The following is a 24,484-nucleotide window of genomic DNA, read 5'->3' on the forward strand; positions in this document are numbered from 1 at the left end:
ACCAATGTAATAGTGATAATATTCATATAAAACCAAACAGAGAAATAAAACACTGGGATCCCATGTAATTTTTGAATGGTTTTCAGAACTTCTACCGTAACGGCCTCATTATCAAGCTATGGTTAAAATATAACTTAAAGACCATACTATATAATCAAAAGGCAGAATGCAAATATGATTGGCTTCCCTTCTGTATATCCAAGGCACCACGGAGCTTCACGCTGTATCAAATTTGTTGCTTTTAGACTACAACATCATAGAAAATCTATTTCGTGGGCAGGTGGTGTTGTTTTTTTTTGACTTGAAGAACAGAAAATCTACACAAAAAAAAAAAAAAAAAACTAGCAAGCATTGTTCTTTTTCTTTTAAAGGGCTTGTGTTTTTAGCATTTTTTGTTCTTTTGTTCTTTTTTTTTCTGCTTTTAAGAAATTGATGTTTTTTTTTCATGATGCTTTTTTTTTGTTTTTGTAAATCCCGTGCAATGGGTGCCCTCTGGTGGTTCACAAGTTGACATCACGGACGTCTGTCGGTGTGGAGGATTGGTCGAGCTCGTCCAGGCCTTTCCCGCTGGGGCCTCTCTGCGTCTGCTGCTGCTGCTGCTGCTGCTGCCGCCCCTCGCGCAGGCTGCTCACCAACACGCGCTCAATCTGCTCCTGGCACTCTTTGAGAACATCCTGCAACAAGAGAAGGGAGGACAAGCTGTAAACATATATACATTTCAATCTGCTAACATTTCCAAATCCATTCAACTGAACTTTCTTGGTCATGTGTCCTTTTCAACATAGTAGAGGCAGCTAGAAGGTTGTTGAGCTTGCCTTTCATCAAGGGGTGCAGACCGGATCAAAACATGTTGTACCACGCAGCGGTGGAAGAAGTATTCAGATCCTTTACTTAAGTAAAAGTACTACTACCACACTGTTAAAAATACTCTGTTACAAGTAAAAGTTACTTTAAGTATCATCAGGAAAATGTACTTACTTTTAAGTATTAAAAGTAAAACGTACTCAACGCAGAAAAATCCTCACACGATCCAAACTGTTCTGTCAATCGACTAAGTCTTCAATCGTCTAATCATTTCAACTGTACTTGTAGGCCTATATATTGTTATTATTTTATGAACTACTGAATGTGTTATGTGTGCAATTATTTTGTAATTTGTAAAGTAACTAGTAACTTAAGCGGTCAGATTGTAGTGGAGTAAAAAGTACAATATTTCCTTTTGAAATGTAGTGGAGTAGAAGTTTAAAGTGGCATGAAAAGACAAGTAAAGTACAAGTACCTCAAATTTGTACTTAAGCACAATATGTGAGTAAATGTACTTAGTTACATTCCACCACTGGTACCGTGGTTGCTCAGTGGGGAAATTGGTTTCTGCAACTATATCATCACGAGTAACAGGAAAAATCTGAAAACTTGAGTCAATGCATGAGAAACAGGGAGCAGAGGGGCCCCTGGTGATGGAGCAGAGGGGCCCCTGGTGTGACAGAAGAGGGGCCCCTGGGCAGGGTTAGGCCAGGGGTTTTAAATGACCACCGCCATTCTAGTTGCTGTAGCTACTGCCAAGGCTGAGCACAGACACGGACCATACCCCAGCATTACATCAGCCCACCAGGGTTGCGCACTGAACACCACCCTTATAGTGCTCATGTGCACATACACACATATGCATTAACAGGCGCACCCCACTGCCTCCCCCCCATCCAACCACCCACCTGTCCCACCACCTCTGCCATTCCCAAACACACACAAAACCCAAACAGAAGTAGCCTTGACAACGGCGGCTGAAAACACAGGTAGTACTAAAGCTATGTTAATTACATCCACCTCCTGTGGGAACACAAAGGTGGTGCTTTTTTAACGAGAGCCAGTCTGTGTGCCTGCCTGCCTGCAGGGGATCCATCTGAGACCTGGCCGGCTCGCCTTTCACCATCAAAGGCCGCCGCGGCAATCTGAGAATCCACCTGGGAGAGGAGCCTCTCAACAGCGCTGAGCCCTCATATCCTTCCCTGATGGAGGGTTGACAGAGGGGACAGCATAGAGCATGAAGAGAGAGCAACTCACTGGGGAGGGGGAGACGTGAGGGAGGGTAAAGGGGAGAGCGGTGCTAAAATGGGTTGTTAGCAGGAGTGTCGGAGAAAGGTCAAAATGCTTTTTTGGAGTGAGGAACTGCGGTGGCCAAAGATATTCAGGAGTAAGAGCAAACTGACAACAGTTAAAAGCTAATAAGAAAGTCCCTGTCTGAAAGAGCTGATGGAGCGTAAACACTGCTCTCTGGTGGTGAATACTGCTGTATAACACAACTGAAGCCCAGTTCCTTGCTTTCAGCTCTGCACACACATGCATAACCCCCTGCCTTAAAGCACCAAGTGTCTGTGGGAAACATGACTGAGAGCGCCTCAAGGCCGGAGGGATGGGTGAAAGTGTACCGCTTGTGGAGCGGGGGAAACATTCTTTAGAAATTAACAGCTAATTTAAACCTGATGGGCCACAGTTTGAGCCTGTGTTACAGCTTCTGGTGCCGCTGGGCCTTGATGAAATGAGAACTGAGGCCTCACTCACATCAGAACTGCTCTTCTGCAAAAGGTCACAGTGTGTCACAGACATTTACCGTGTTGCCAAAGGGAAAGTACATGCGTTTTTTGACTTCTAACCCAACTTTCAAGACTTTGTGAAAATTCTTTACATGTGGACAATGTTACGGAGGATTTCTTTACAAGACGAGTCTCTTTAAACGACCACTGACGAAATGACTCAGCCGAGAGCAGACATGGGGGACTCGAGTCACATGACTTGACTCGAGTTAGACTCGAGTCGCAAATTTTAGGACTTGAGACTTGCTTGATTAACATTCATAAAAGACTCGACTTGACTTTGACTTGATATTCATGACTTGAGACTTGACTTAGACTTGAGTCAAATGACTTGAAATGACTTGATTTTCTGTTTAATAAATATATTTTTCCCCCTCTGATATCGAGGAGGAGTTAACTTTACGATTTGAGTGCTGTTGCATGCGCAGGAACCGTTGATATGATGACGCGGCGCGCGGCGGCAGACCGTCAGTAAACAACACTGGCTATGGCTAGTAGCCTAACGTCATGGATCCCTCTCATGGGCGCCGATACCGTGGGTGCTCGAGCTCCGGAGCACCCACGGAAAATACTGACCGCCCACGAGTGCCAGACTGCCAGTTCATTTTTACGTTAATCTAAAATTAAACACTGCAGTTGTGGAGCGTCTGTCATAGTGTGATTGGTTATGTCGGTGGCATTTCCCGACACGCTGATCGGCTACGTGCCAGTTCAACTTTTCATCTCCGATCCTATCTGTATTTGTGAGAAGTGGCGCTGTCCTGAGTTGAAAGATAGCTTATAGGCTAGGCCTACTGTGCGCGTGTGAGCACCCACGGAGGAAAACATAAATCGCCGCCTAGAAAATAATAAAGTTTGGCTATAAGGATTACACATATGACCAGGCAAAGAAAAAAAAAGAAACGGCAGTTTGCAAGGTCTGCAGTACTTATTTCCGACGTCGAATTTCATCAGACACTTCAAATCGGGAGAGATTCGGGTTCCAGTCCCCATATTCAGCTGAACAACTATTTGGACGTTTGTGATGGACAGAAGTCCCTTCAGTTTTTGGCCATGAATAAGCACACCCTCCCCTCTTTGTTCAAGGTGGCGGTAGAGCGAATAAAACTAGGCACACATAGGACTACACACACAACACAAACCTCTCTCTCTCTCTCTCTCTCTCTCTCTCTCTCTCTCTCTCTCTCATAAACACACACACATGCAGACGTAAGTATGTGAATAAAGCTAGGCACACATACAACACACTCTGCACTCTCACACACACGCACATTCACTCACCAATATTAATAACTTTTCACTCACTCTCTCAAACACGCACACATTCACTCACAAATACACTGACAAATATCAACATATACTTTCCATTCCATGTGATAAGCAAAGGTGGTGGGATTCAGCTACTCTCAAAGAATGTGTTTTGTTCTTTAAGAGAAGGAAAGGTTAAAGGATGTGTTTCTGTCTCATAAAAGTGAGGCATGTTTGAAGAATATTATTTGACTTAGGAACCATTATACTTTAATTGTTTGAAGGAATTTCATGATTTAATGTCATGTTTGAGGCACATTGAACAATATTGATTTATTGTTGGCCTAATATCAGTTTTAGGCTGTGATTTTTTTTTATCTGTGTTAATTTAAACTCTTCAGATGTATGTGGACACAAAGTCTTTTGAGTAAAAAATGCAAATAAAACTCCAGCAGTTCATAACCACTGTCTTTAGCTTGTTTAAAAATGGAAACTTTTGTATGACTTGACTTGTGACTTGCTTGACCAAAGCTATGACTTGACTTGACTTGCTTGATTGTCACAAAAAATGACTTGGACTTGCTTGAGACTTGAAGGTTAAGACTTGAGACTTGCTTGCGACTTGCACATGTGTGACTTACTCCCATCTCTGGCCGAGAGGGGTTTTGCTGATATCTGAAGTTTGCATGAAGTAATTTCTGTATTGAGTTCTCCAGCATCGACCGATGATTAGCTCCCATGAGTTTTTCGTGTCACAATCCATTAAGCATGATTTGATGTGGAGGAGGTTGGACTGATCTGGGCTGGGTGCCTCTGGGGGAATGTTTCCCCCCAGCAATGACATGGAGAAAACCCGGCCAGCGCCTGTCCCTTAATCTCCTCCAGAGGAGGGCCACTAACATGGGCGTGTCCGCACTCACACACAGAAAATCTTCCCACCAACATGTGCCCCATTGGTCGTAAAATCTCAATTCCTGTGAGAAAATTAAGTAAAGCGTAGAACATGTAAAGGAACTGCCTGTGTCTTACCGCAAGAATGCACGCCTTCACTTCTTAAAAGACATTCTCCCCCTGTTTTTGCTGCTCTTTAGAGCGGCAGTTTGGATCCAATGCCAAGCCCCGTGGGCTTTACTCGAGAAACTTTAATGGCTTCAATGTGTGACTACTGGAAACACCAACACTGTTTTCAGAGAAGCTGTAGGTACTTGTGTACTAGAGTGCGGATCGGGCCGCATTTATCTGTCCGAGCCCGGCCCGTGTCCGACAGAGCAGTAACCGTGCCCGGCCCGAGCCCGACAGGCATTAAGACATTTATGTCCGAGCCCTACCCGAGGCCGACAAAGTTAAAATCTAATTTTTTTTTCTCATACTAATGACACATGTACGTTTGTTTGTGTGGAAAGCCCGTTTTTATTAAGCAACTGGAGGAAGGCATTAGGAAATGTCAACAGATGAGCACACATGGGGCAACAAGCGCACGTTAATAAGCGGTTTAATTTAAAATGTTCAACGCCTTATTGCGCTGATGTGACTGAGCCCGACCCGAACCCGAACATCATTTCTAAATATCTGTCTGAACCCGGCCCGGCCCGTCGGGTACCGCCGGGTCCCGACAGGCTTGGTTCGGGTATCCATCCTCTATTCATCCTCCCTCCATTGTGTACTGAGGGGGCCAATAGAACTGAGTAAGTTGGCCATGGGAGGTAGTGCTATACTGAAGCATCTTATTTTTCAGCCTTGACCCGGAAAACACATAACCACCTCAGATCCTCCCTTGTCGTTACGGTCCTCCATCTGCCCCACCTCAAACATCATACTGCACCAATCTGTCTTTCTGACAAATCAAGGCATGCACATTATTCCTGGGCGGCCTTTGTGACACTGGCGGTAGGGGAAGGGGGGGGGGGAAGTCGTGCAGACAGACAAAACCAAAAGGAAGAAATGTGTAAAGCCATGGAATGTGTTTTAACTGCTGACTGTACCACAGAAGACAGTTGCTAGCTACTCTGGGAGGACTTGGTGGTCAGACAGCTGAAACAAACACACAGGCTGACACACACTACGGATCTCAGGGAATCCTAAAACAAAATATCCGGAGGCTGACACTGGAAATAAGAAGTCACCGCATGACTTGAATTTCCACAAGTTACAATAGAAAATGTGACCTTTCTCTTTCTTTAGCCTGCATGCCGAAACACTGCAAGCGGTGACGCCACAGGCTGTGTTAATAGAGATAATCTTTCTTAATAAATGCATCTTTGTTGCAAGCACTCTGGCTCCAACACACTGAATCCCCCCCCCTCCCAGAAAATAACATTTCTATTTCTCATCCATCCATCTCAGTGATATTTAGGCCACAATGGAAACCCGAGTGATTAAAAAAATAGGAATGAAAGCAGGATGAGAGGGAGAAATGGGAGAAATGTGTTTCAAGTGTCTTAGTTTTTAACCCTGACCGAAAAAAAAAGGTGAATGAGAGACTCAAAACAACAAAATCTAGGAAGTGGTGGTCTTAAACCTTTGCACTTCTCCAACCTCTATTTCCTGTTTTATCATTCAAGAATAAAGGGAAGCTCTACACACTTGGCCTTCATGCAATTAGTCAAAATTTCGCATTCTAGCGTATATTTCTTACTGTTACTACACGTTACCTGTTCAGCCTCCCACTTAACACACTCTCACAATTTCATAATTTCTCTCTGCACATTAGGACTTGGCTCTCAGGCACACAGCCCCGTCTGCTGTCCCTAACAGGGAGCCCCTCTTGACCACACGAGTTGTATGTGTGGCTACACACATTCTTCCAGCGGCCCAAGATGGTGACTTGGCCCTATCACATTTCCACTGGAAAACCACAGCTTCTGGATAGCCCAGATGCCAGTACGGTGCCAGGGGGGTGGCGTTGGCCACGATGCTGTTGGCAGCAGCAGCAGCTGCAGAGGTTGGCGAAACTTGCTTTGCCTTCATATTTTGCCTGGCTCTTTGGCCGGCTGGCTACGAGACGCTGTTCTAAACATCTCGCCGAGCCTCTACGCTGCCTGCCAAAACCAAATACAGTATGTTATGTGTACACATTTAGACTCTTACTTAAGGTTCATTCCACCACCCTGATGACTGGAGTCAAAATTGAGGTTGAGGAGGTGACCCTGAATTGATGTATGAAGTGGTTCCGCTTTAGGGAAAAGAAGGTAGGGCACGTGTTAAAATGACACGGCCAATGATCACCATTTCCTCTTTTTTGTGTGTGAAAGTTGCTCAATAAAACAGTTGAAAAAAATAGCACTGAAGCCACTTATTAACGCTGACAACTACTCCTGGGCCTCTGTCATTAGGCTGTGTTTGTTATGTTGTATATCAAGTGGTGTACACGTCTGATGTAGGTTCTTAAGTAACTTTATAAACCAAAATAAACTCTATGTGTTTAGTTTTGGCTGGCCTCTCGTATATGTTGAATTAGGAAGGGTGCCCTCTGCTTTGCTTCCCGTGTTTACTGCGAGCCATGGCTTGTCTGAATCCAGGAATGTGAGGAGTTGATCATAGAGACACAGAGCGACTTAATTCCCTCAAGTCTAAGACCTTGCAGCCTAAACACACTGAGGCCCTGTGCTGCTGAGGTCAGCTATTTGTTTTTCCTCAGCCGCTGAGCGAGACTTCACACAGCTCGCACCAGAGGGAGCCATGCTTTCCAGCAGTGCTGCATTATGGACCATAGGAGGAGACGAGAGAGGGCCGATTGTCGCGAGGGAGGCATGACCCCCCCCCCCCACACACACACACCTACCAGTGTCCTGTTCACACTTTAGCAGCTTTCTTCCTCCTCCTACTTTGCCTACTTTTGGGACAGAACTTAACATACCATAGCTGAGGCTTCGTGATCCGTGTCACGCCCTTTGATCTGCTCCCTGTGCAATGAGCACATGTGAACTCAAAAATGTAGTAAAAGTAAAGTAAAAGCCCTTTTCATCATGGTTGGTATTAGGAGTACTCCTGCCAAGGCAGTGGGCTCAGACATGGAGCTGGTCCCTGGCCACTGCCCGCTGCTCCTGATTAGTTAGGATGGGTCAAGACTCATTTCCCCAAAGAGACTAATAAGGAATAACTTACTTATATATATATACTTCACAGTCTCACTCTCCTTACCCTCTGTAGCTTTGCCCACCCTTACAGTATGCTATAGCAAGCTGAAGCCCTCTCAACATCTGCGTGATGAAAGCCAGGCTTCTCAGAGTCAGTAGAGGCCCTGCCTGTGTTTGGACTCAACTCACCCACCACCGCAACATTCACTGTACCCAGACAGCCGCACAACGGCCTGGCCAGCATTCCTGTCAGCGACAGAGCATACTGTATATGCTCTCAACCTGGCTCGATTTAGAGGATTGGTTATATGAAGGGGCCTGAGCAGCCTGACCGGCAGGGGCATAGCACAAAGTTCTGGGCCCTGTAGAAGGGCATTTTCTATGGGCCCCTCCCCACATCCACAGCTATTCATTCTAGCATCTTTTTGGGCCCTGCTCACATGAGGGCCCTGGGTACTCAGTACTCCCCCCCCCCACCCTCCCCAGTCCGATGCCCCTGCTGACCGGACTGATGGGAGAGGAAAGGAAACCTGCCACATGCTACCTATTCAAGTGTAAGCCAGAGGAGAGTGCATATAAAGTATATCGACGCAGTTCGCGATTTCCTCTAATGAAGACATTTTTGGTCTTAGTTTGATGCTCATTTAAAATTTCTTTCTTCTCATGAATCCCCCGCCCCAAAATGGGTATGTGGAAAGCCGAATCCCAGGGAAGAAGCCAAATCTGAGTGTGACATTTCCTCATTACAACTTCTGTCTGTTGAAAACACACAACTTAAACAAACACGTGGCATTTCTTAACTTTGAACACTAATAACAGGGATATTTTCCCTCAAAGAAATTGCGAGTTTGGTAGGAAAAAAAAACTGAATTTGCTTGTTATCGGTAACAGATTGTAAAACTGTGTGTTTTAGTGGAAATAAGATGAGTTAATTGTTGCATTTACTGGAAAAGTTACTGACTGTAAAGATGAAAGGCTTCCAACGTCAGTAGCAGCTGATTCAGCTTTGAATCACAGAAAAATACCAGTGAACAACTTACTGACGTCAGCAAAGAAACATTTACTCCTCCTCATTCAAATATTACACAGAAATATCCCCCCAAATCTTCCAGATGCAAGTATCAAGCTCTTAGCTGAACCACAACTAACAACGCCACACTGGAATTCAGCGTTTTAAACTCAGGTCTTACTTTGGGGAAAAATATATATATATTTACATAAGTGTCTCGTCCAATCAAGCTGCAATGAGTGTTCTGGATGTGACATAGGAGTATAAAACAAACTCACCACTTCTGTGTTTGTGATTTTGGCCAGCAGGTCTGTAAGACTGTCGCCCCACTGTGACTGGTCAGCTGAATCCAGCTGTAGGCCACAGATCGCTGCCCCCACACTTCCTGTGGCAATCATGGAGGGAGGGTACATGGCAAATCTGAAATCTGTTAGAGGAAGAAATACTAATTGAGTTAAATGTGTCTCCAGTGCTATTGGTTTGTAAATGATACGAAAAAAAAGTAGTCATTGTCACGTCAAGCAAGGAGCTAACATCTTTAAATGACTTAAACAGTTGATTTAAACTGGATTCTTTATTCACCTGGTGCGGTTTCTAAATTGCACTTTTCAATTCATATGCTCCACAAAAAAGGGGTACAGATACGTCCCTCCAAGAGACAATATGACTTGGTAATCTAGCAGTCAGCTAATAAATAATCCTTCTATTGCACCGGGTCTGAACGCGGCGCTCACTAATGACCAGGGGCCTGGATAATGAGGGTTCACTTGGCTTGTAAAGGAGCTGAAAAGCAACCACCCTCACCCGCTCCCCACCCTGTTCCCCCCTTTCCCCCAGCCCGGCCCCTTTTCTTCCATCTCCTGAGTAAATCGTGTGCTCGCTGAAAAAAGCCCCATAGCGCTTGGAAAGGGAGGAATAAAGAGGCTCAGTGCCTCTGCCAATGCTCACTGCTGTAGGTCCTTTTTCCACGTGTGGTCACAGGCGTGCGTCTCAAAGACCAATAACCTTGTTAGCTCCCCTCACTGTCATTCATAATGCAAATGAGACAGCTTGTGAACGGGCCAGAAGCCCGAAAAGGCAAGGCAACTGGCATACAGGGGGAGAGGGAGAGGGAGAGAGAGAGAGAGAGAGAGAGAGAGAGCAAGGGCAAGGGCAACAGACGGGAGAGTTTTTCTCCACACACACACACACACACACACACACACACACACACACACACACACACACACACACACACACACACACACACGCTCCTTTCTCTATTCTCTCTTTATGTCTTGCTCAATTTCTACCTTTCTTTTTGGACAACACATGGCCTGCTCAGATGTGGCCAGTGAATGGCACACATGCCCCAGTCTTTGTTGCTACAACAGGCAGTGGTTTGCATTGGCTGCCCTCCTATCTTTTAGCATATTAATAGAGTGGCGGGCCTGCGAGAGGGAAGGCAGAAGAGTGTGACTCCATTGTCCGGAGTCATCACCTCATTTCACCCAATTGAGAGACACAGCATCCATCCCCTCTCTGATGATACCAATTCAGAGAGACAGGCTGGACAAAGAGTGTGGCTGGACAGGGGGTCGACGGGGGGTGGAGGGAGGAATGGACGGAATGGCGACCAGACAACAAGGGGAAAAGGAAGGGAAGGTGGTGGGCTTGGTTGGAGAGGAGAGGGGGTAGACAACTCCAATGCACATCACTCTCAAGTCTGTGTCCAGACTCTTGTGAGGTTTCTGGAAGAAGAAAAGAGTCGCCCTTTAGCGACCCTCACCTCCTGCCTCCCATCCACCCCCCACAAGCATTCCTCTGTTCCTGGGCCACCTATGGGCTAAAGGAGTGGGCAGTGGGGGCATAGAAACAGCCTGCACATTAACATATTGCCATATTCAATTGCAAAGCAAACTGCGCGCGATGGCCGTGAAGGAGATTTTTCTTCCTTCTTTTTTTTTTCTAAATCTGGAATCAAAGAGGTAGGCCCTTTGATAGCTGTAAAGGCAGCCCCTCACTGCCTTTTTAACATGCACAGCCAGGCGCTTTCTCATCTTGTGGGCTCAGTGTTGACAAATAAATGAACTTATTATACACCCCTGTGTTAGCCGCTGGGCCTTGGCCAAGGGGCGATTTATTAAAGGCCACCTCGAGCCAAGAGGAAAGAGCACACAAAGCCCCCCAGCATTACATCACTGCTGTAAGTGCACAACTTTCTATAGAGGGGTAAAAGGACAAAGGCATACACGGATTTACTGTACGTGTGTAGTGAGCGCAGACTGGCGGCCAATGAGGCAGGCAATCAAGAGACACAGGCAAGAAGCAATGCAGTGAAGCCTGCATGCTTTAAGATGCAGACACAGACACAGACACCCCCAACACACACACACACACACACACACAGCACAAACGTAGGTTTGTGGGAGAGCTGAGTGGCGGACAGTGGGCAGCAAGCTGATTTTTCGCACTCAAGACAAGACAGGTCTGTAGCAGAACAAGGACGCGCTCGTGCAGCCGATGCAGGCTGACACTCCGGCCTGGTGGCTGCTGCATGTGGGGGGGGGAAGAATGGCCGTATTTTAGGAGGCCCTCATTGATATTCATGTTGAGGATAAACAGTGTATGTAGCTGAGTGGGGACGCCTGCGATGGAAAGCTCCCTGTGAGCAGCGGCTGGCTGGCCCCGTCCTGCACGCCTCTCACCCCCTTCAATGGCCCTTTCTCCTCCCCGTGCCCCCTCATCTCCATTCCTCTGTGTTAATCAACACCCCCTGAAACTTCATCCTCAAGGCCTCTGGTCACACAGTCTGCTGCCCTACATGGCCCACCCCTCTTGGGTGGCTGCGATGCACAGTATGCACATTAAACTTGTTAAATTAATTAAAGTTGGAAAGTTGAACAACAGCCAAAAAAAAAGAAAAAAAAAGCCCAAACTCTCCTTCTCGCCCTCTTCTCTCTCTCTAGCACTATAAATCAGGGTCTTGTATTCCATACATGTAGCGCTTATCAACCTTGTTTATTAAATGAGTAGCATTAAGAGGACCCAGGGCCTGTTGACTGATTAAGGGAAAAAACAAACAGCATTTTGGGATTGGTACGCTAATGCGACACAGCCTGGCAGTCAAAACAAGGTCTGTAGAGAGCTACTCAGACGGTACACCTACTGTAGCTCTTTGAGACACACAAACAACAACAACAACAACAACAACAACAACTTCCCAACTGGGCTTGAAGGACTTCTTCCACATGCAACAAGGGGAGAAACCACTGATTAAGAAACAATAACTTGATACTGCTATCTGTCATATTCCATTACCTCTTGTTCCAGACTGTCACTCTGGAGACAAACAGAAAACAAAACTTGGGAGATTCTGAGTCACGCAGCCTGCTGCTCAAACTGGGAGTTCCACTCATTTGCCAGAAAACAGAATTCCTCCTTAATGTAGCATCCTGTGACAAGTCTCTCCAGCCTTGCACCATCATCTCCGCTGTAACAGCTGCAGCCTTGAGGCGTTGGTTACGTCAGTGACCGGGATCAGATCAAAAGGTGAAATATTCAAAAACTCTCTTCTCTCTCTCTCTCTCTCTCTCTATATATATAACAATATGATTTGGACCAAATTAGCAGCTTAGCTGAAGTAATTGAACCCTCTGATCAGAAAATAAAGTTGGAGGATGAGGAAGAGGAAGACACTCTGGTGTCATGACTAAAATGTTTGGGTCAAACTAGCCGCCGCTAACATTTACTTTACATCAAATCACAAATATTAGTCTTTGCGGTTAACGTGACCGCCAAGGTAAACATGTAAGCTTTTGATTTCTAAACCTTTTTGCTGGGATAATTGTGTTTCTGGTGTGACTCAGCTGGCCACAGTATTTACAGTGCGGTGCTGACTACACCGGAGAGGTGAAGGGGGGGGTGGGACTCAGGACATGCCACTCGATGATTCACTCTGTGTGTCACATTTTTGTCAGGAAGCTTCCTCCTGCTCCATGTGTTGACGATGCAGCCAGGCCGGACGTGATTCCTCAAGTCAGTGGAGCGTGTGGAGCGATGATAATTTGTCGGAGGAGGAGGTAGCTAATTTGTTAGGGTCATGAGTCATCAAACATGAAGCGGGTTTTATGTAAACAAACACCAGTAAAGACTATTTCATTGACCACATCTGAGGTGAATCATTCATCTCCAGAATGCGGAGCGGAGCCTGGAGGGGATTCTCCGTGCAGCAGCCACTTTGAAGAGGAAGCAGCGAGCAGCATTCCTGCCTCTGGACCAGCGAGACTTAACAGCTGAGATGAAAAGAGGACTCATGACTCATCTTAGAATGCAAGACTGGTCACAAATTGGTATGTTTGCCTATAGTGTGTCACTTCTGTATACACAAAAAGCAATATGTAAATCTGTCATCATTTTGCGGATCCTCTGTGCATATCTTCATATCTTATTTTAAAATGAAAAGGAAATACAGCGGCGCAAGCGTATGCAAGCATGTCATCCAACTTTTCTTTTAGGGTTAGAAGCTGTATAACAAAACTAAACAGTGAAATATACTGTATACTTTGCAGTGTGCAGGCTATAGGAATCCAGGCACAACTGTGTGAGTAAAATGTGTGTAAAATGCAGGATTTATATACTCAAATTTAAAGCTCATCTTAAAAAGTGACGTTAAACAAGAGGGAAAGTTCGAGAAAGCTCGCCTTCTCTCAGCTTTGTTAGCTAGTGAATCATTAGTTTGTCTCAGAGAAACTAACCGGTTAAACATCAATTTACTCCACATAGTCTCCACACACACACACACACACACACACACACACACACACACACACACACACACACACACACACACACACACACACACACACACACACACACACACACACACACACACACACACACACACACACACACGGGGAAAAAAAGTAATCAAATACTATTCTGAGATAAAAGAGCGACTTTTCTCTTACTTAAATCGCTTGTTATTTACATCCCAACTTGTAGCAAAAATCTTCATTGTGTCCACCAGGACATTTGACTCTCTCTTGGACAGCATGGTTGGCCCTGATCCAGAATTTTCTTTTGATCAACTTCTATGACTATTGTCACCATTCCATGCATACCATTACAGAGAGGGCTATTGGAGTCGGTATAAAAAAAAAAATAACCATAATCCCTGCCAATATGGCAAGAAGACGGAGCTCAATAACCGCAGCCGACAGGTTGGGGTGCATCTGTCTGCCCCGTGCACCCCGTCCATTCTCCCACTTTACCTCAATTGAATAAGAATAGAAGAGGAAGCTCGGAGTGCCTGGTGTCTGTGTGGAGGAATGGAGGTTCATAATCTCCCTTAATGAGCTTGTTTCTGGGCTATTATATGGCGGCCTGCCTGAGGGAAACGCTGGCGTTTCCTATCAAGTGGCCCCGCAGCGCTGACCCTCGCACGGCTCTGCATATGAAATGTAAGGGCCGAGCCTTTTGTCTCCTTTCTCCCAGCCTCTAGCTGAGCTCCCAAAGCCATTTGCATAGTCCTGAATGGACCAGCCAATGTTATTAATTAATACAGAGCCAGCCTGCGCCACCTGACAAAATCCCACCGAGTGGCCCGAACGGAACTGTTTCATCAAAAGAGAGGAGCCATTAGGATTGAGAGGCCTTATTCTCCACTTCTCCTCTTCTCTCTCTTGTTCGCCTGAAAACAGAGAGCCGTGGTTTTATGCATGTTTTTCTTTTTCAGTATAGGGGCAGCAGAGGTGGGAGTAGTGGTGGGTTGAATGAGACTGTATGGAATAGCAAGGCCACAGGTGACCCGTTGTCAACTGTCTTGCAAATGTAAATCCTCCTGAGAGATCTCCTCCTTCTGCTGCGTCTTCACCTTCTCTGCTCCACTCGGAGGATGTCTCAAGGAGGATTCTCACCAGATAACCCGAAGATTTACGGCTGGGAACGCTGCGCAAATGGGGTTTCGAATTCCCAGAGACCTTCAGATGCACCGTTGATGCAATTGTTGACTCACTCGCGCTCCTCTCTTTCTCTGTCTTGCCCTCACTCTCTGTTTGCCTGGATACAAGTCTGAGGAGAGCATACACAGATAAATGGCCTGTTGCTAATCCAGAGCTATCTCCAGAAAGTCTCTCCCCTAAAACACGATGCCAGGAGGACGACTCCAGGAGGCTCGTAAATGTATTTCCACTGCCTCATTGAAGCAATTAAGGACAAAGTGCATGCTGAGTCTTTCACAATGTTCGCTTTGGGAAGAGGTCTGATCACGGACGCGCTGTCATTCCACACATTAATCCACTGGCACAAAATAAGGGGTGAGAGATGCGGGGTGAGACAGGGTGAGGAGAGAGCAGTAGGAGAGAGTGAAGGAAAGGGAGATGCCGAGAAAGAGAAGACAGGCATTTCTTCTTCGAACCTTTGCAAACATGAACTTTTGTTGCAAACGTTTGTCACCCTATCACATCCATTGCACAAGTGGTGCAGGGGATTCCAGCACGTTATGATGTAAATACCTGTCACCTTGTATCTATTCCTCTTATAATACACACACTCCTCTAAATTATGTCAGCACAAGGAGCTGTTTCCCATGAGGGGGTGTAGTTAGCATTCCTGTTTGTGGCCTGCAGAAAAGGGAGTTGGTGGTGGTGGGGGTCACCCAGAAAGTGAGAAACAAAGGAGTGCCAAACAGCCTTATTGTGGGTGAATTGTGCATTATTTCTCGTTACTAAATCCTTAAGTAAAGTCAAAGTGTTTGTTTCCTAGCTTCACCCATGCCTTTGAATGTGGAGGTGATGCAAACAGAAGAAACCTGCCCTATAGACAATCTCAACATGGGAAAGCTATCATGTCCTCCAGCTGTAGGGCGGGGAGGCGTGAGAAGATAGGGGGGGGGGGGAGAAAGAGGGAAGGAAGGCGGCAGGGGAAAGAGATATGAAAACATGACATGCCTTAGAATTGGCAGTGCACAAACAATACACTCCTCTGGCTTTCCCCAACCTCCCCTGTTCCCTCCTGCATCTTCTCCCGTCTCCTAAGATCATGTTAAAGGCTCCCTGTCCCTCCCACGCCTCGCTGGACGTTTGATGTTGAGAGAACAATTCACCTCAAGAGCAGAAAGACAATGGCCTGCCCGCCTCCACCCCTGTCCATTCCTCTTCTCGACCCTGTGCGACATGGGAATGCCCCTCAACCAGGCTCAATCTGCTTTGAAGTGTTACTGGATGCGCTGGAAGCCACTGATACGCCTCTAAAACATGACCACACACCAGCCCGGGAGAAGACAAATGATGGACGTCAGACTTAAGAGTCTAAGACCGAAATATCGTCCATGACACATGCTTTTTTTAGGCAGAATATTTTCCCATTGGAGGTAATGTATCTCACTTAAGTTACGGCGGGCGCGGGATTGGCCCACAGCACAACTCTGTTGCCGCGTGTTATCGAGAGAGAGAGAGAGAGAGAGAGAGAGAGAGAGAGAGAGAGAGAGAGAGAGAGAGAGAGAGAGAGAGAGGGCTTTGAAAGAAGAATGTGCAGATAAAGATATTTTGCAACACGAGAAAGTATGTTGATGCAAGCCATTATCGCTTGGTTTGACTTGGCTGCTTATCCATGATCAGTGTCACTTGCAACACACACACAAGAAGAGAAAAAGAAGATATGCTATCGAGGTGACGTTTGCACTCTGCGCGGTCATCTTTTGGATCCGTTCTTGAAATTAAACATCACAATTCATTTGGACAAACATCTGTTCGTAATACACGCGTTGTAGACGAGTGCGAAGTTAAGCGTCCCGTTGTGTCCTACCTGTGGCACAGAGGGCGATGAAGGTCTGGACGTGTTTGCGTATAAGTGCCAGCTTATCCTCGGGCAGCGGCAGCCTCCTCACAATGTGCTCGATGAAGTCGTTCGGCGTTACTGCTGCCAAGTTCCACTTCAACTTTCCCAACACCACAAGTTCCCATTCCTGAAGAGAGTGAGAGAGAGAGAGAGAGAGAGAGAGAGAAAAAGAGAGAGAGAGAGAGAGAGGGGAGAGAGCAAAGAGAGATAACCGAAAATGACGGAGAAAGATTAAGTGACGAAAAAGTACAACCACATATTTACATACTGTAGCAGCCTAAAGTGAGTGACTGGGCCTCTGTAGGCCCCTGGCCCCTTACATTAGCATTAGTATGTGTAAGGAGGTTAAGCATTATTGTTATTATGTTAGTCTCTGATTGGCCGGGCCTGGGACAGAGAAACACCAGCAGCGCCACCAACTCAGGTGACCTCACAACACTGTCTACCCCCCCCCCCCTGTCCGTCTGTCTGGCATCTGGGGACTTTCCTAAAGAGGCCCACCGGAGGTTCTACTGTGTGTGTGTGTGTGTGTGTGTGTGTGTGTGTGTGGGCTGTGCGTTGTTGAGCAGGCCCAGCAATAAATCTGTGTTATGATATAAACTTAAACAGCGTTTCATTATTTGAACTGATCTCATTCCATGCGTCATCACCCTTCATTTTATGTCGCAACAGGTAATGTGATTATTTTTCTTTTAATGCATTCTGTGTTGTGCTGCCCTTTGGTATTTATCAATAGACTCACCCTTTAGCCCGTATTACTCATCAAATAAACTACGTCCACGCCACATGTGGTTCAAAAGACTTCACGGGAAACATCACCCTTATAGCAGCGGCCTTGACTCTTAACGTTATCAGCACCTTTCTGTATCACGCTCAGCAGAATGAACTTCTTTATACTTCACAAATCATTTGGAATGTGGATTTCTTGGCAAAATGTGATGACATGTGCTAGTCTAGTGTGTCTGTGTAATGTGTGTGTGTGTGTAGGGCGGGGGGGGGACACTAGGTGTGGTGTTCTCTTCTCTTAGGGTGTATTGTTACTTTCACTTCCTAGGGGAGGAGGTGACTAACGGAAGAGTTGGTGACTAATTTGGGAAAAAATGTTGTGGTTTGGTTCTGGACTGCAGCCTTGTGACAGGGACCACGGATGCTCTTCGTTTTCCTTCAGTGAGAGAGAGAGACCACATGGACTCAGTCATGAGACCGTTCAACATGGCTGCCACTGACCCTGCTACCAGCTGCAATTTTCTAATCAAAGTGACCTTTTTTCAGCCTTGTAATGTTTTCTGATCTCCTTGATGCCAGGGACATGGATAGAGGGGAGGAAAGCCCCCCCCCCCCAAACAAGGATTTTGTGTATACCCACAGTTACTCATGTGGGAGAAAATGAGAAAATAAAAGCACCTCTGACTTAAAGGTTAAAGGTGTCTTCCTCTGCCCGCTCAAAGATTCAATTATTTGATTGTATGCAAATCATAAGCCCCCAGCGGTGGTCTGTCAGTTGTGTCTGCTCTGATGTTTGCAACATGGCTGCCTCCTGCTCTCGAAAGCCCTTTCCCATCAGTGCCAGCGAGCAAGATTCAAGCCTACAGCGAAGGCTTTGACAAACCTTGCAACACAGGATCTATGCTGGCAGAGTGGCAGGCACCCACTTCCTTCTGCTACTGCCTTCCTCTGGTCACACCTTCTTTGTAACATTGTGGTTCTCTTTACAAGAAATTGTTACCAAAGACGAGGACAAAAAAAAAAAGATCACATGCTCCGAGCAGCTGATCTGTTTCCTGTATCTGCATGTCAGCCAAAATACTGCCTTATACAGAAACAGTGAGAAGAGGCCCCAGCAAACCAGTTCAAGGACTGAGGGCTTTGTCTTCACACTGAACATGAAGGTAGGACGTTACGTTGCGCCTTATAAAGCGCAGCGCCGACGTACTCCTCTCTGTGCGTCCAGCCCCGGCTAACGGCCCCAGCGCTTTTTCCTTCCAGTGCACGTTCCATGTACTTGTCAAACCTATAACACGCCGACTATTGCACCCTTCGCTGAAGAGAGGGGGCGGGGGGAATTAAATCTGACACAATATTCCCAAGCAGAAATAACATTCCAGAAAATGATCAGAAACCAATTAACCCATCAGCAGCCCGTCAGGGACTTGAATATACTGCAGCGATGCAGCGAGCAGAGCCGCCAGTCAAGCCTCCAACCATCAGCCACGTCTGAACCGTAATATGTGGCCTCTTTCACAACATGGGTGGGATTGGCTGTTGTTTACTGAGGAATGTTTATGTAGCACCACAGAGCAGTGGGGGACACTTATCTGATGTGAAACTGAGTTAATTAATAGATTTTGCTCTGGTGAAGGCAGCTGGTATCATCAGGCCAAAGAGGCCTTTATCAAATATAGCATGCAGAGGAATGGCATTTTTTTTTTTGTCTCCCCTATACTCCAAATGACACATAATCTACCCTGCATCATCCGTTAGATGCATCATTGTGACTGGCAGGCTTTCATTTCAGCGTTGAACAACGTGCGAGAAGCAAAAAATAGCGCAGCATGACATAATATCACAAATGTGTGCATCCACGGTTATTTTTGGACGAAAGCTGAACTGTAGAAGGCAAACGTTGAATTTCCCAGTGTGTGTGTGTGTGTGTCTCTCTCTCCCTCTCTCCTCTCTCCTCTCTAGCTGACAGGAACAGAGTCAGAACTTTGGCTGGAGTTCAAGCTGACCTCGTTGCTCTGTGCAAATATCTGCCACTAGATGGCGATGGAGACCATTGCACAGACTTGACAGATACTGTAAAAGCCCACAGGGTTTTTTTTTTTTTTTGTACAGTAAAGAGAGCCATTGTAGAACAATTCACTGTGAGGCTTTTCGCTTTTTTTCATGCACACTTTGATGACGGCGGTCCAAAGCGGAGGCTGGACAACAGACCTCAGTGAAATGATAAACAACCTTGGTGTTTAGTATGTGATGCTTCTTATGAAATGAACACATTTCAAGGGAATTAAAATATTAAAACAACTGAAATTTAAAAAATAAATAAACTCCCCCCCACCTCCCACTGCCCAAAAACAAACATAATGTAGAAAAACATCTAGGCTATGTCTGGCTTTAACCAGCTGATGATGATGACAGCATGAATCCATAATATGTGTCACTGGGAATGTTGTGAAAAGTGTTGAACACACAACTGTTGCTTACCAGCAGCTCCTGCGGTCTGATGGAGTTATCTGTGTAGATGCATAGCTTCTCTGCAGTTAGTGGACGAGTCTCTTTCAATTTGGATGCAAGAAACATGCACACTGCTCCCAGCAGCTGCAGGTTACACTTTTTGGTGGGTACCACGGCTAGAAATCTGTCCAAGTAGTTCATGGCCAGGGGGAAAACTTCTTCCTCGCACTTCTGCTCCTCGCAAACCTGAATGGAATAGAGAGCAGACAATGCAGCAATGTTCAGCATTTTGGAATCAGCAAACCCACCCTGCAGAGACGACACTAACCATGTTATTTCCAGCACTCGTAGCCTATGCATGTAAAACTTTTATGAGAAAAAAAAAAAAACGAAAAACAAAAGTCTAATCACATTAAGAGCACATATTCAATTCAATGACACACATAGTTGGGGCCCGGCCAAGAATTTGCGCCCAGCCCTAATCGGTTGCGACATCATAAATTAATTCGAAATAGATTTATTTGACAAAGAATGAAAATAAGGCTCGGATACATACTGTCAATAGAGTCGCATTCCTGCAGTTCATTCAATAAGAAATGAATTCATGTCACAATCAGCCGAGCCAAAAAAACACCCCGACAGCGCAGCACACGGAAACACACTTTTTTTTTCTTCATTCGTCATATTTTCATAAAATATTTAAAAATAGAAATAAATTGTCTAGAGCGGTTTTCTTCACACCATAATGTTCAGGGGGGTCTTCTGTATCATACCCGACAATTCATATCCAAATCCGCGCGCGATAAATAGCAATGAAACGTCAAAATAAAAGGAGAGTAGCGAGAGCTTGGGCTGATGTGCGTCACCGGCGACCCGATATATTTATTTCAAAAATTAATAAAAAATCGCCAGCGTGTCGGACGCTGACGATATTGACATGAAAATAAAGCCCAAAGGCTCGAGATTGTTTACAGGTGGATGTTGACCAGAAATAGTTGACGTGGTGTCAAAAAGCGAACATAATTCCAGAGCGAGGCATTGAGACTGGGGGAAGACCAAAAGGAAAGATAAGGCCCTCGCCCCTTCCGACATTTAAAACAGATACCTTAAATATTTGCAACGCTTTTGGACATAATTCCTATATTCAGCGGACACAAAAGACCCTCCTCTGTCATTGCTGATGGGCTTTAACCGCTGTTATTGCGTTTATGGCACTGTAAAGTCCTCTTAAAAAGCACAAGCGCTCCTGTAAAAAAGCAACATGGCGTTAGAAGAGCGCAGGGCAGCATTGCATTGAGGAGTGCATACGTGTGCATGGAAATATCCAGGCTATCTAAAATAATAACATTAAATAATCAACGGGCAGCTTGCACGGGCAACGTGTGAGACATATAGGCCTATGAGAGACATTCTCCGGTGTCACGGATAGCACAGCTCGACGTTTAAACGCAGTCTTCGCGACCGTCTGTGTATAAAAAATATGCGAAGAAATGACAGAAAGCGACACATTAGGTTCATACGGGGGGATAAGCTGTCGGGTATGAGAGCTACAAGTCTTATCTGCAGACTACTGTCCAAATGAAATGGCAAACAGCGCTCAATAAAGCAACAAGGAAACAAATCGGGAGGCTTTTTAAAAGTCGAGCACGGAAATAATACTCAGCACTCGGTGTTTCGGTATACCTCCAACATCCAAGTAGCGACCATCCTCCTCATAAACGGCTGGATGTCTTTCTGGACGACTTTGAAATAGGAATATTGGGGGAGAAACCTCTCCTCTATGGTCAACAAGCTCTGCAGGACTCTGTCATCGCACAGGAGGTTCGGATCGGGACGAGCTCTTATGATGGTGTCCATTTCGAGGCAGAGCAGTTCCATGGTGCTGGTGCTTTCACTTCTTAGTAAAAAAAAAAAAAAAAGTAGTATTTCTCCCTCGGAGACGTATAAGCGGCGTTGCAGAGCGAAAATGCAAAAAGGATGGCAGGGAAAGTAATTCAGAGGCAGACGAAGTGAGACTGCAGGGGCTCCGTAAGAGTAGTCCTGCCTCTCCTTGTTGAGAACTTTTTCCTCTCTCTCTCCCCACACACAACGCGCCTCGATCTACTTTCATCCGCCTGGCTATCAGGCGCATTTGAAGACTGCCCTGCATGCGCCACTGACGCAATTCCCTTCATTACCGCTGTATAGACCAGAAGCAACATGCTGCACCCCTGTCTCTCTTTCTGCTATTCTGGCACGCACGGCAACTTGTTTCATTTAAACAATTATAAGGCTGACACTTTCCCAAGAGTAGATGAACAACAACGCAATGCAATGCGCAGAATAAACCCATCTTAACTCAACTTTAACCGGATTTCTTCACATGTCGTTTTAGACTGAAATAAACCAATTATGTATTATCTTTGGATAGCCTATATTAAAGCATGTGACTGATGAATGCTTATTTAGAACATGGTGCTTTTAGGTAGGCTAAAAGACATGCTTTTCTGTGTTTTGATAGATGCATTTGTTTATGTTGGTGGTTGATTGCCTTGTGGTGATATTACAGAGTGGAGGACATGATGGCAGTGTCACATAATACAAATACATGACGTTGTTGCATTATTATTATTATTATTATTAGCCTATTAGGCACATTTTTAGCACAATAAAGCCTTCAAGAAACCAACTATACTTGCTTGCAGCAAGTGACCCCTTGTGAATGTATTTTGAATATTAGTTTAGATTAGAAAGAAGAAGAAAAAACTACCTAAAGCGACTTTAAGGCGTTTTTTTCTTCTTAACTTGTCTGTGTGCTTTTTCAAATGGACTCAGTGAACCTGGGCGCAGAGCATGACGCATGCACACACTGTATGTAGGTGGCCATAAACAACGCATGTTAACTTACAGCGGACAGAAATTCTTAATGCACGCGCGCGCGTGCACACAACACACACACACACACACAAACACACACACACACACACACACACACACACACACACACACACACACACACACACACACACACTATTTAATTCATTACAGCCACAAACTGCTTGTGGTTTGTGAGATAGCTTTCTAGGAAATGTGAAGCAGCGTTGCATTTGTGTGTGTGCATAATCTTCTGTTAAAGATAACACAAAGATGAGAGTCACTGGCTTTGCTCAACCCAAATATTATTAACCAACTCAACAATTCCTGCTGTACATCACTCTCTATTTCTTCCTACACGCAGGCTTCTGTGATAATTTACATGGACAAACAGGCAGGTGGAAACGACGGCCGAGAGTGTAAGTCATTGAGCAGATAATTAAAAAAAATGACTGCCAAATGATTTAGCCTCGCATACAGTCCCGAGGAGAATCTGCATGGGTAAATATGTTAATCCCCCTCCTATTCTTAGTCAACTTCAAAGGCTGAGCCTTGAATGAGACGAGACTCCAGTGCATCAGGGCAAGACTGGGGACTGTAAAGTCCTCAGAGCTTTAGAGCTGTTCATTTCCATTCGAAGCAATGCTTGTGAGAAAAGTGGGGGAAATGTCTCTTTAAAGTTTTTTTTTTTTTCCAGCCTAAGTTGTTTCCTCCTCCCTGTGTGTCTATTTGCATAGCCAATAGTTCCTCGGCGCTCGACCGAGGCTGTGCGATTGTTACTGGGCAGACTTCTCTCTCTCTCTCTCTCTCTCTCTCTCTCTCTCTCTCTCTCTCTCTCTCTCTCTCTCTCTCTCCCCACACTTGCTGTGGTCATCTATCAGTCTCAGCCCTTAAAGGATGTCGCTGCTGAGTGGCATCATGTAGGATTGAAGTTTAATGAACTCATATTCGGTCGGAAAGAGTCTGCGACTTCAACCTTTACGTTCCTTTAGTCTATATGCTAATGTTCAAACACTGAATAAGAAGAGAGAAGATTGCGACTGGAGTGACACATCTCTTCCAGTGCACCCTGGGTAAATGATGGCTTTTCTAGAAACAAGATAAATAAAATAATAAATCAAACTTCAAATTTATCAGAAAAAAAAGAAAAAAAATCGAAATGATTTCATCCTTAATGGCAGAAACTTTCGTTGGAAAATTAATAATTTCCACACTCTAAAACGGATTAAACTCATTATTTAAATTGAAAGTTTTTTTTCAGTTCATTACAGGGCACCCAAATCTTCTCTTGAAGATATTACACTTCAGATGATCGTGTTTCTACTTTGATGCACAGTGGGCTGAGATGAGAAAATAATTTGGAATTAATCGAAACCGAGAGATGTGCTACTTAGGATCAAATCGACTACTTCACAGAGTTTTAAAGAAGCCAGACGTGGCTGAACGGGACGGGACGGGGGGGTGCTGTGGTGGAGAAGGCAGGTGCTCCAACTCCCTTCTCCACACCCAGCGCCATCAGCTGCCTCCAGCTCTCCATGCATGCGCAATTACGCATCTCTCCAGCATCTCCCCCCACCTGGCTGCGGGCTGATGCCAGCGATGCTCACTTAACAGGTAAGTGAGTCAATTAAAGTCAAAATAATAATAATAATAATAATAATAATAATAATAATAATAAAAAAACAACACTGAGCATATTTTAACAGCACCATCAG

General features: G+C 45.3%; 1 protein-coding gene across 1 annotated transcript; it reads right to left on the reverse strand.

Moving 5' to 3' along the window:
* Positions 1-360: 360 nt before the first annotated feature.
* Positions 361-22,005, reverse strand: ccnd2a (cyclin D2, a). Its single transcript, XM_039808013.1, has 5 exons — positions 21,600-22,005; positions 19,947-20,162; positions 16,710-16,869; positions 9,203-9,351; positions 361-674 (listed from the first exon to the last, which is right to left on the reverse strand). The coding sequence occupies exons 1-5, from the start codon at positions 21,792-21,794 to the stop codon at positions 501-503; spliced, it is 894 nt and encodes a 297-aa protein (XP_039663947.1). The 5' UTR covers positions 21,795-22,005; the 3' UTR covers positions 361-500.
* Between the last annotated feature and the right edge of the window lie 2,479 nt (positions 22,006-24,484).

This window comes from Perca fluviatilis, chromosome 8 (assembly GCF_010015445.1).
Source record: "Perca fluviatilis chromosome 8, GENO_Pfluv_1.0, whole genome shotgun sequence".
In the NCBI taxonomy this organism is placed as follows: Eukaryota; Metazoa; Chordata; class Actinopteri; order Perciformes; family Percidae; genus Perca; species Perca fluviatilis.

What these genes read in the sequence shown, in the direction of transcription:
- ccnd2a (XM_039808013.1), bottom strand. Translation starts at nt 21,794, where the DNA reads ATGGAACTGCTCTGCCTCGAAATGGACACCATCATAAGAGCTCGTCCC. An exon ending in TCAGACCGCAGGAGCTGCTG is followed by an intron (nt 16,870 to 19,946) that starts GTAAGCAACAGT and finishes CACTCTCTTCAG; the next exon opens with GAATGGGAACTTGTGGTGTT. An exon ending in CATCGCCCTCTGTGCCACAG is followed by an intron (nt 9,352 to 16,709) that starts GTAGGACACAAC and finishes TTCCTCTAACAG; the next exon opens with ATTTCAGATTTGCCATGTAC.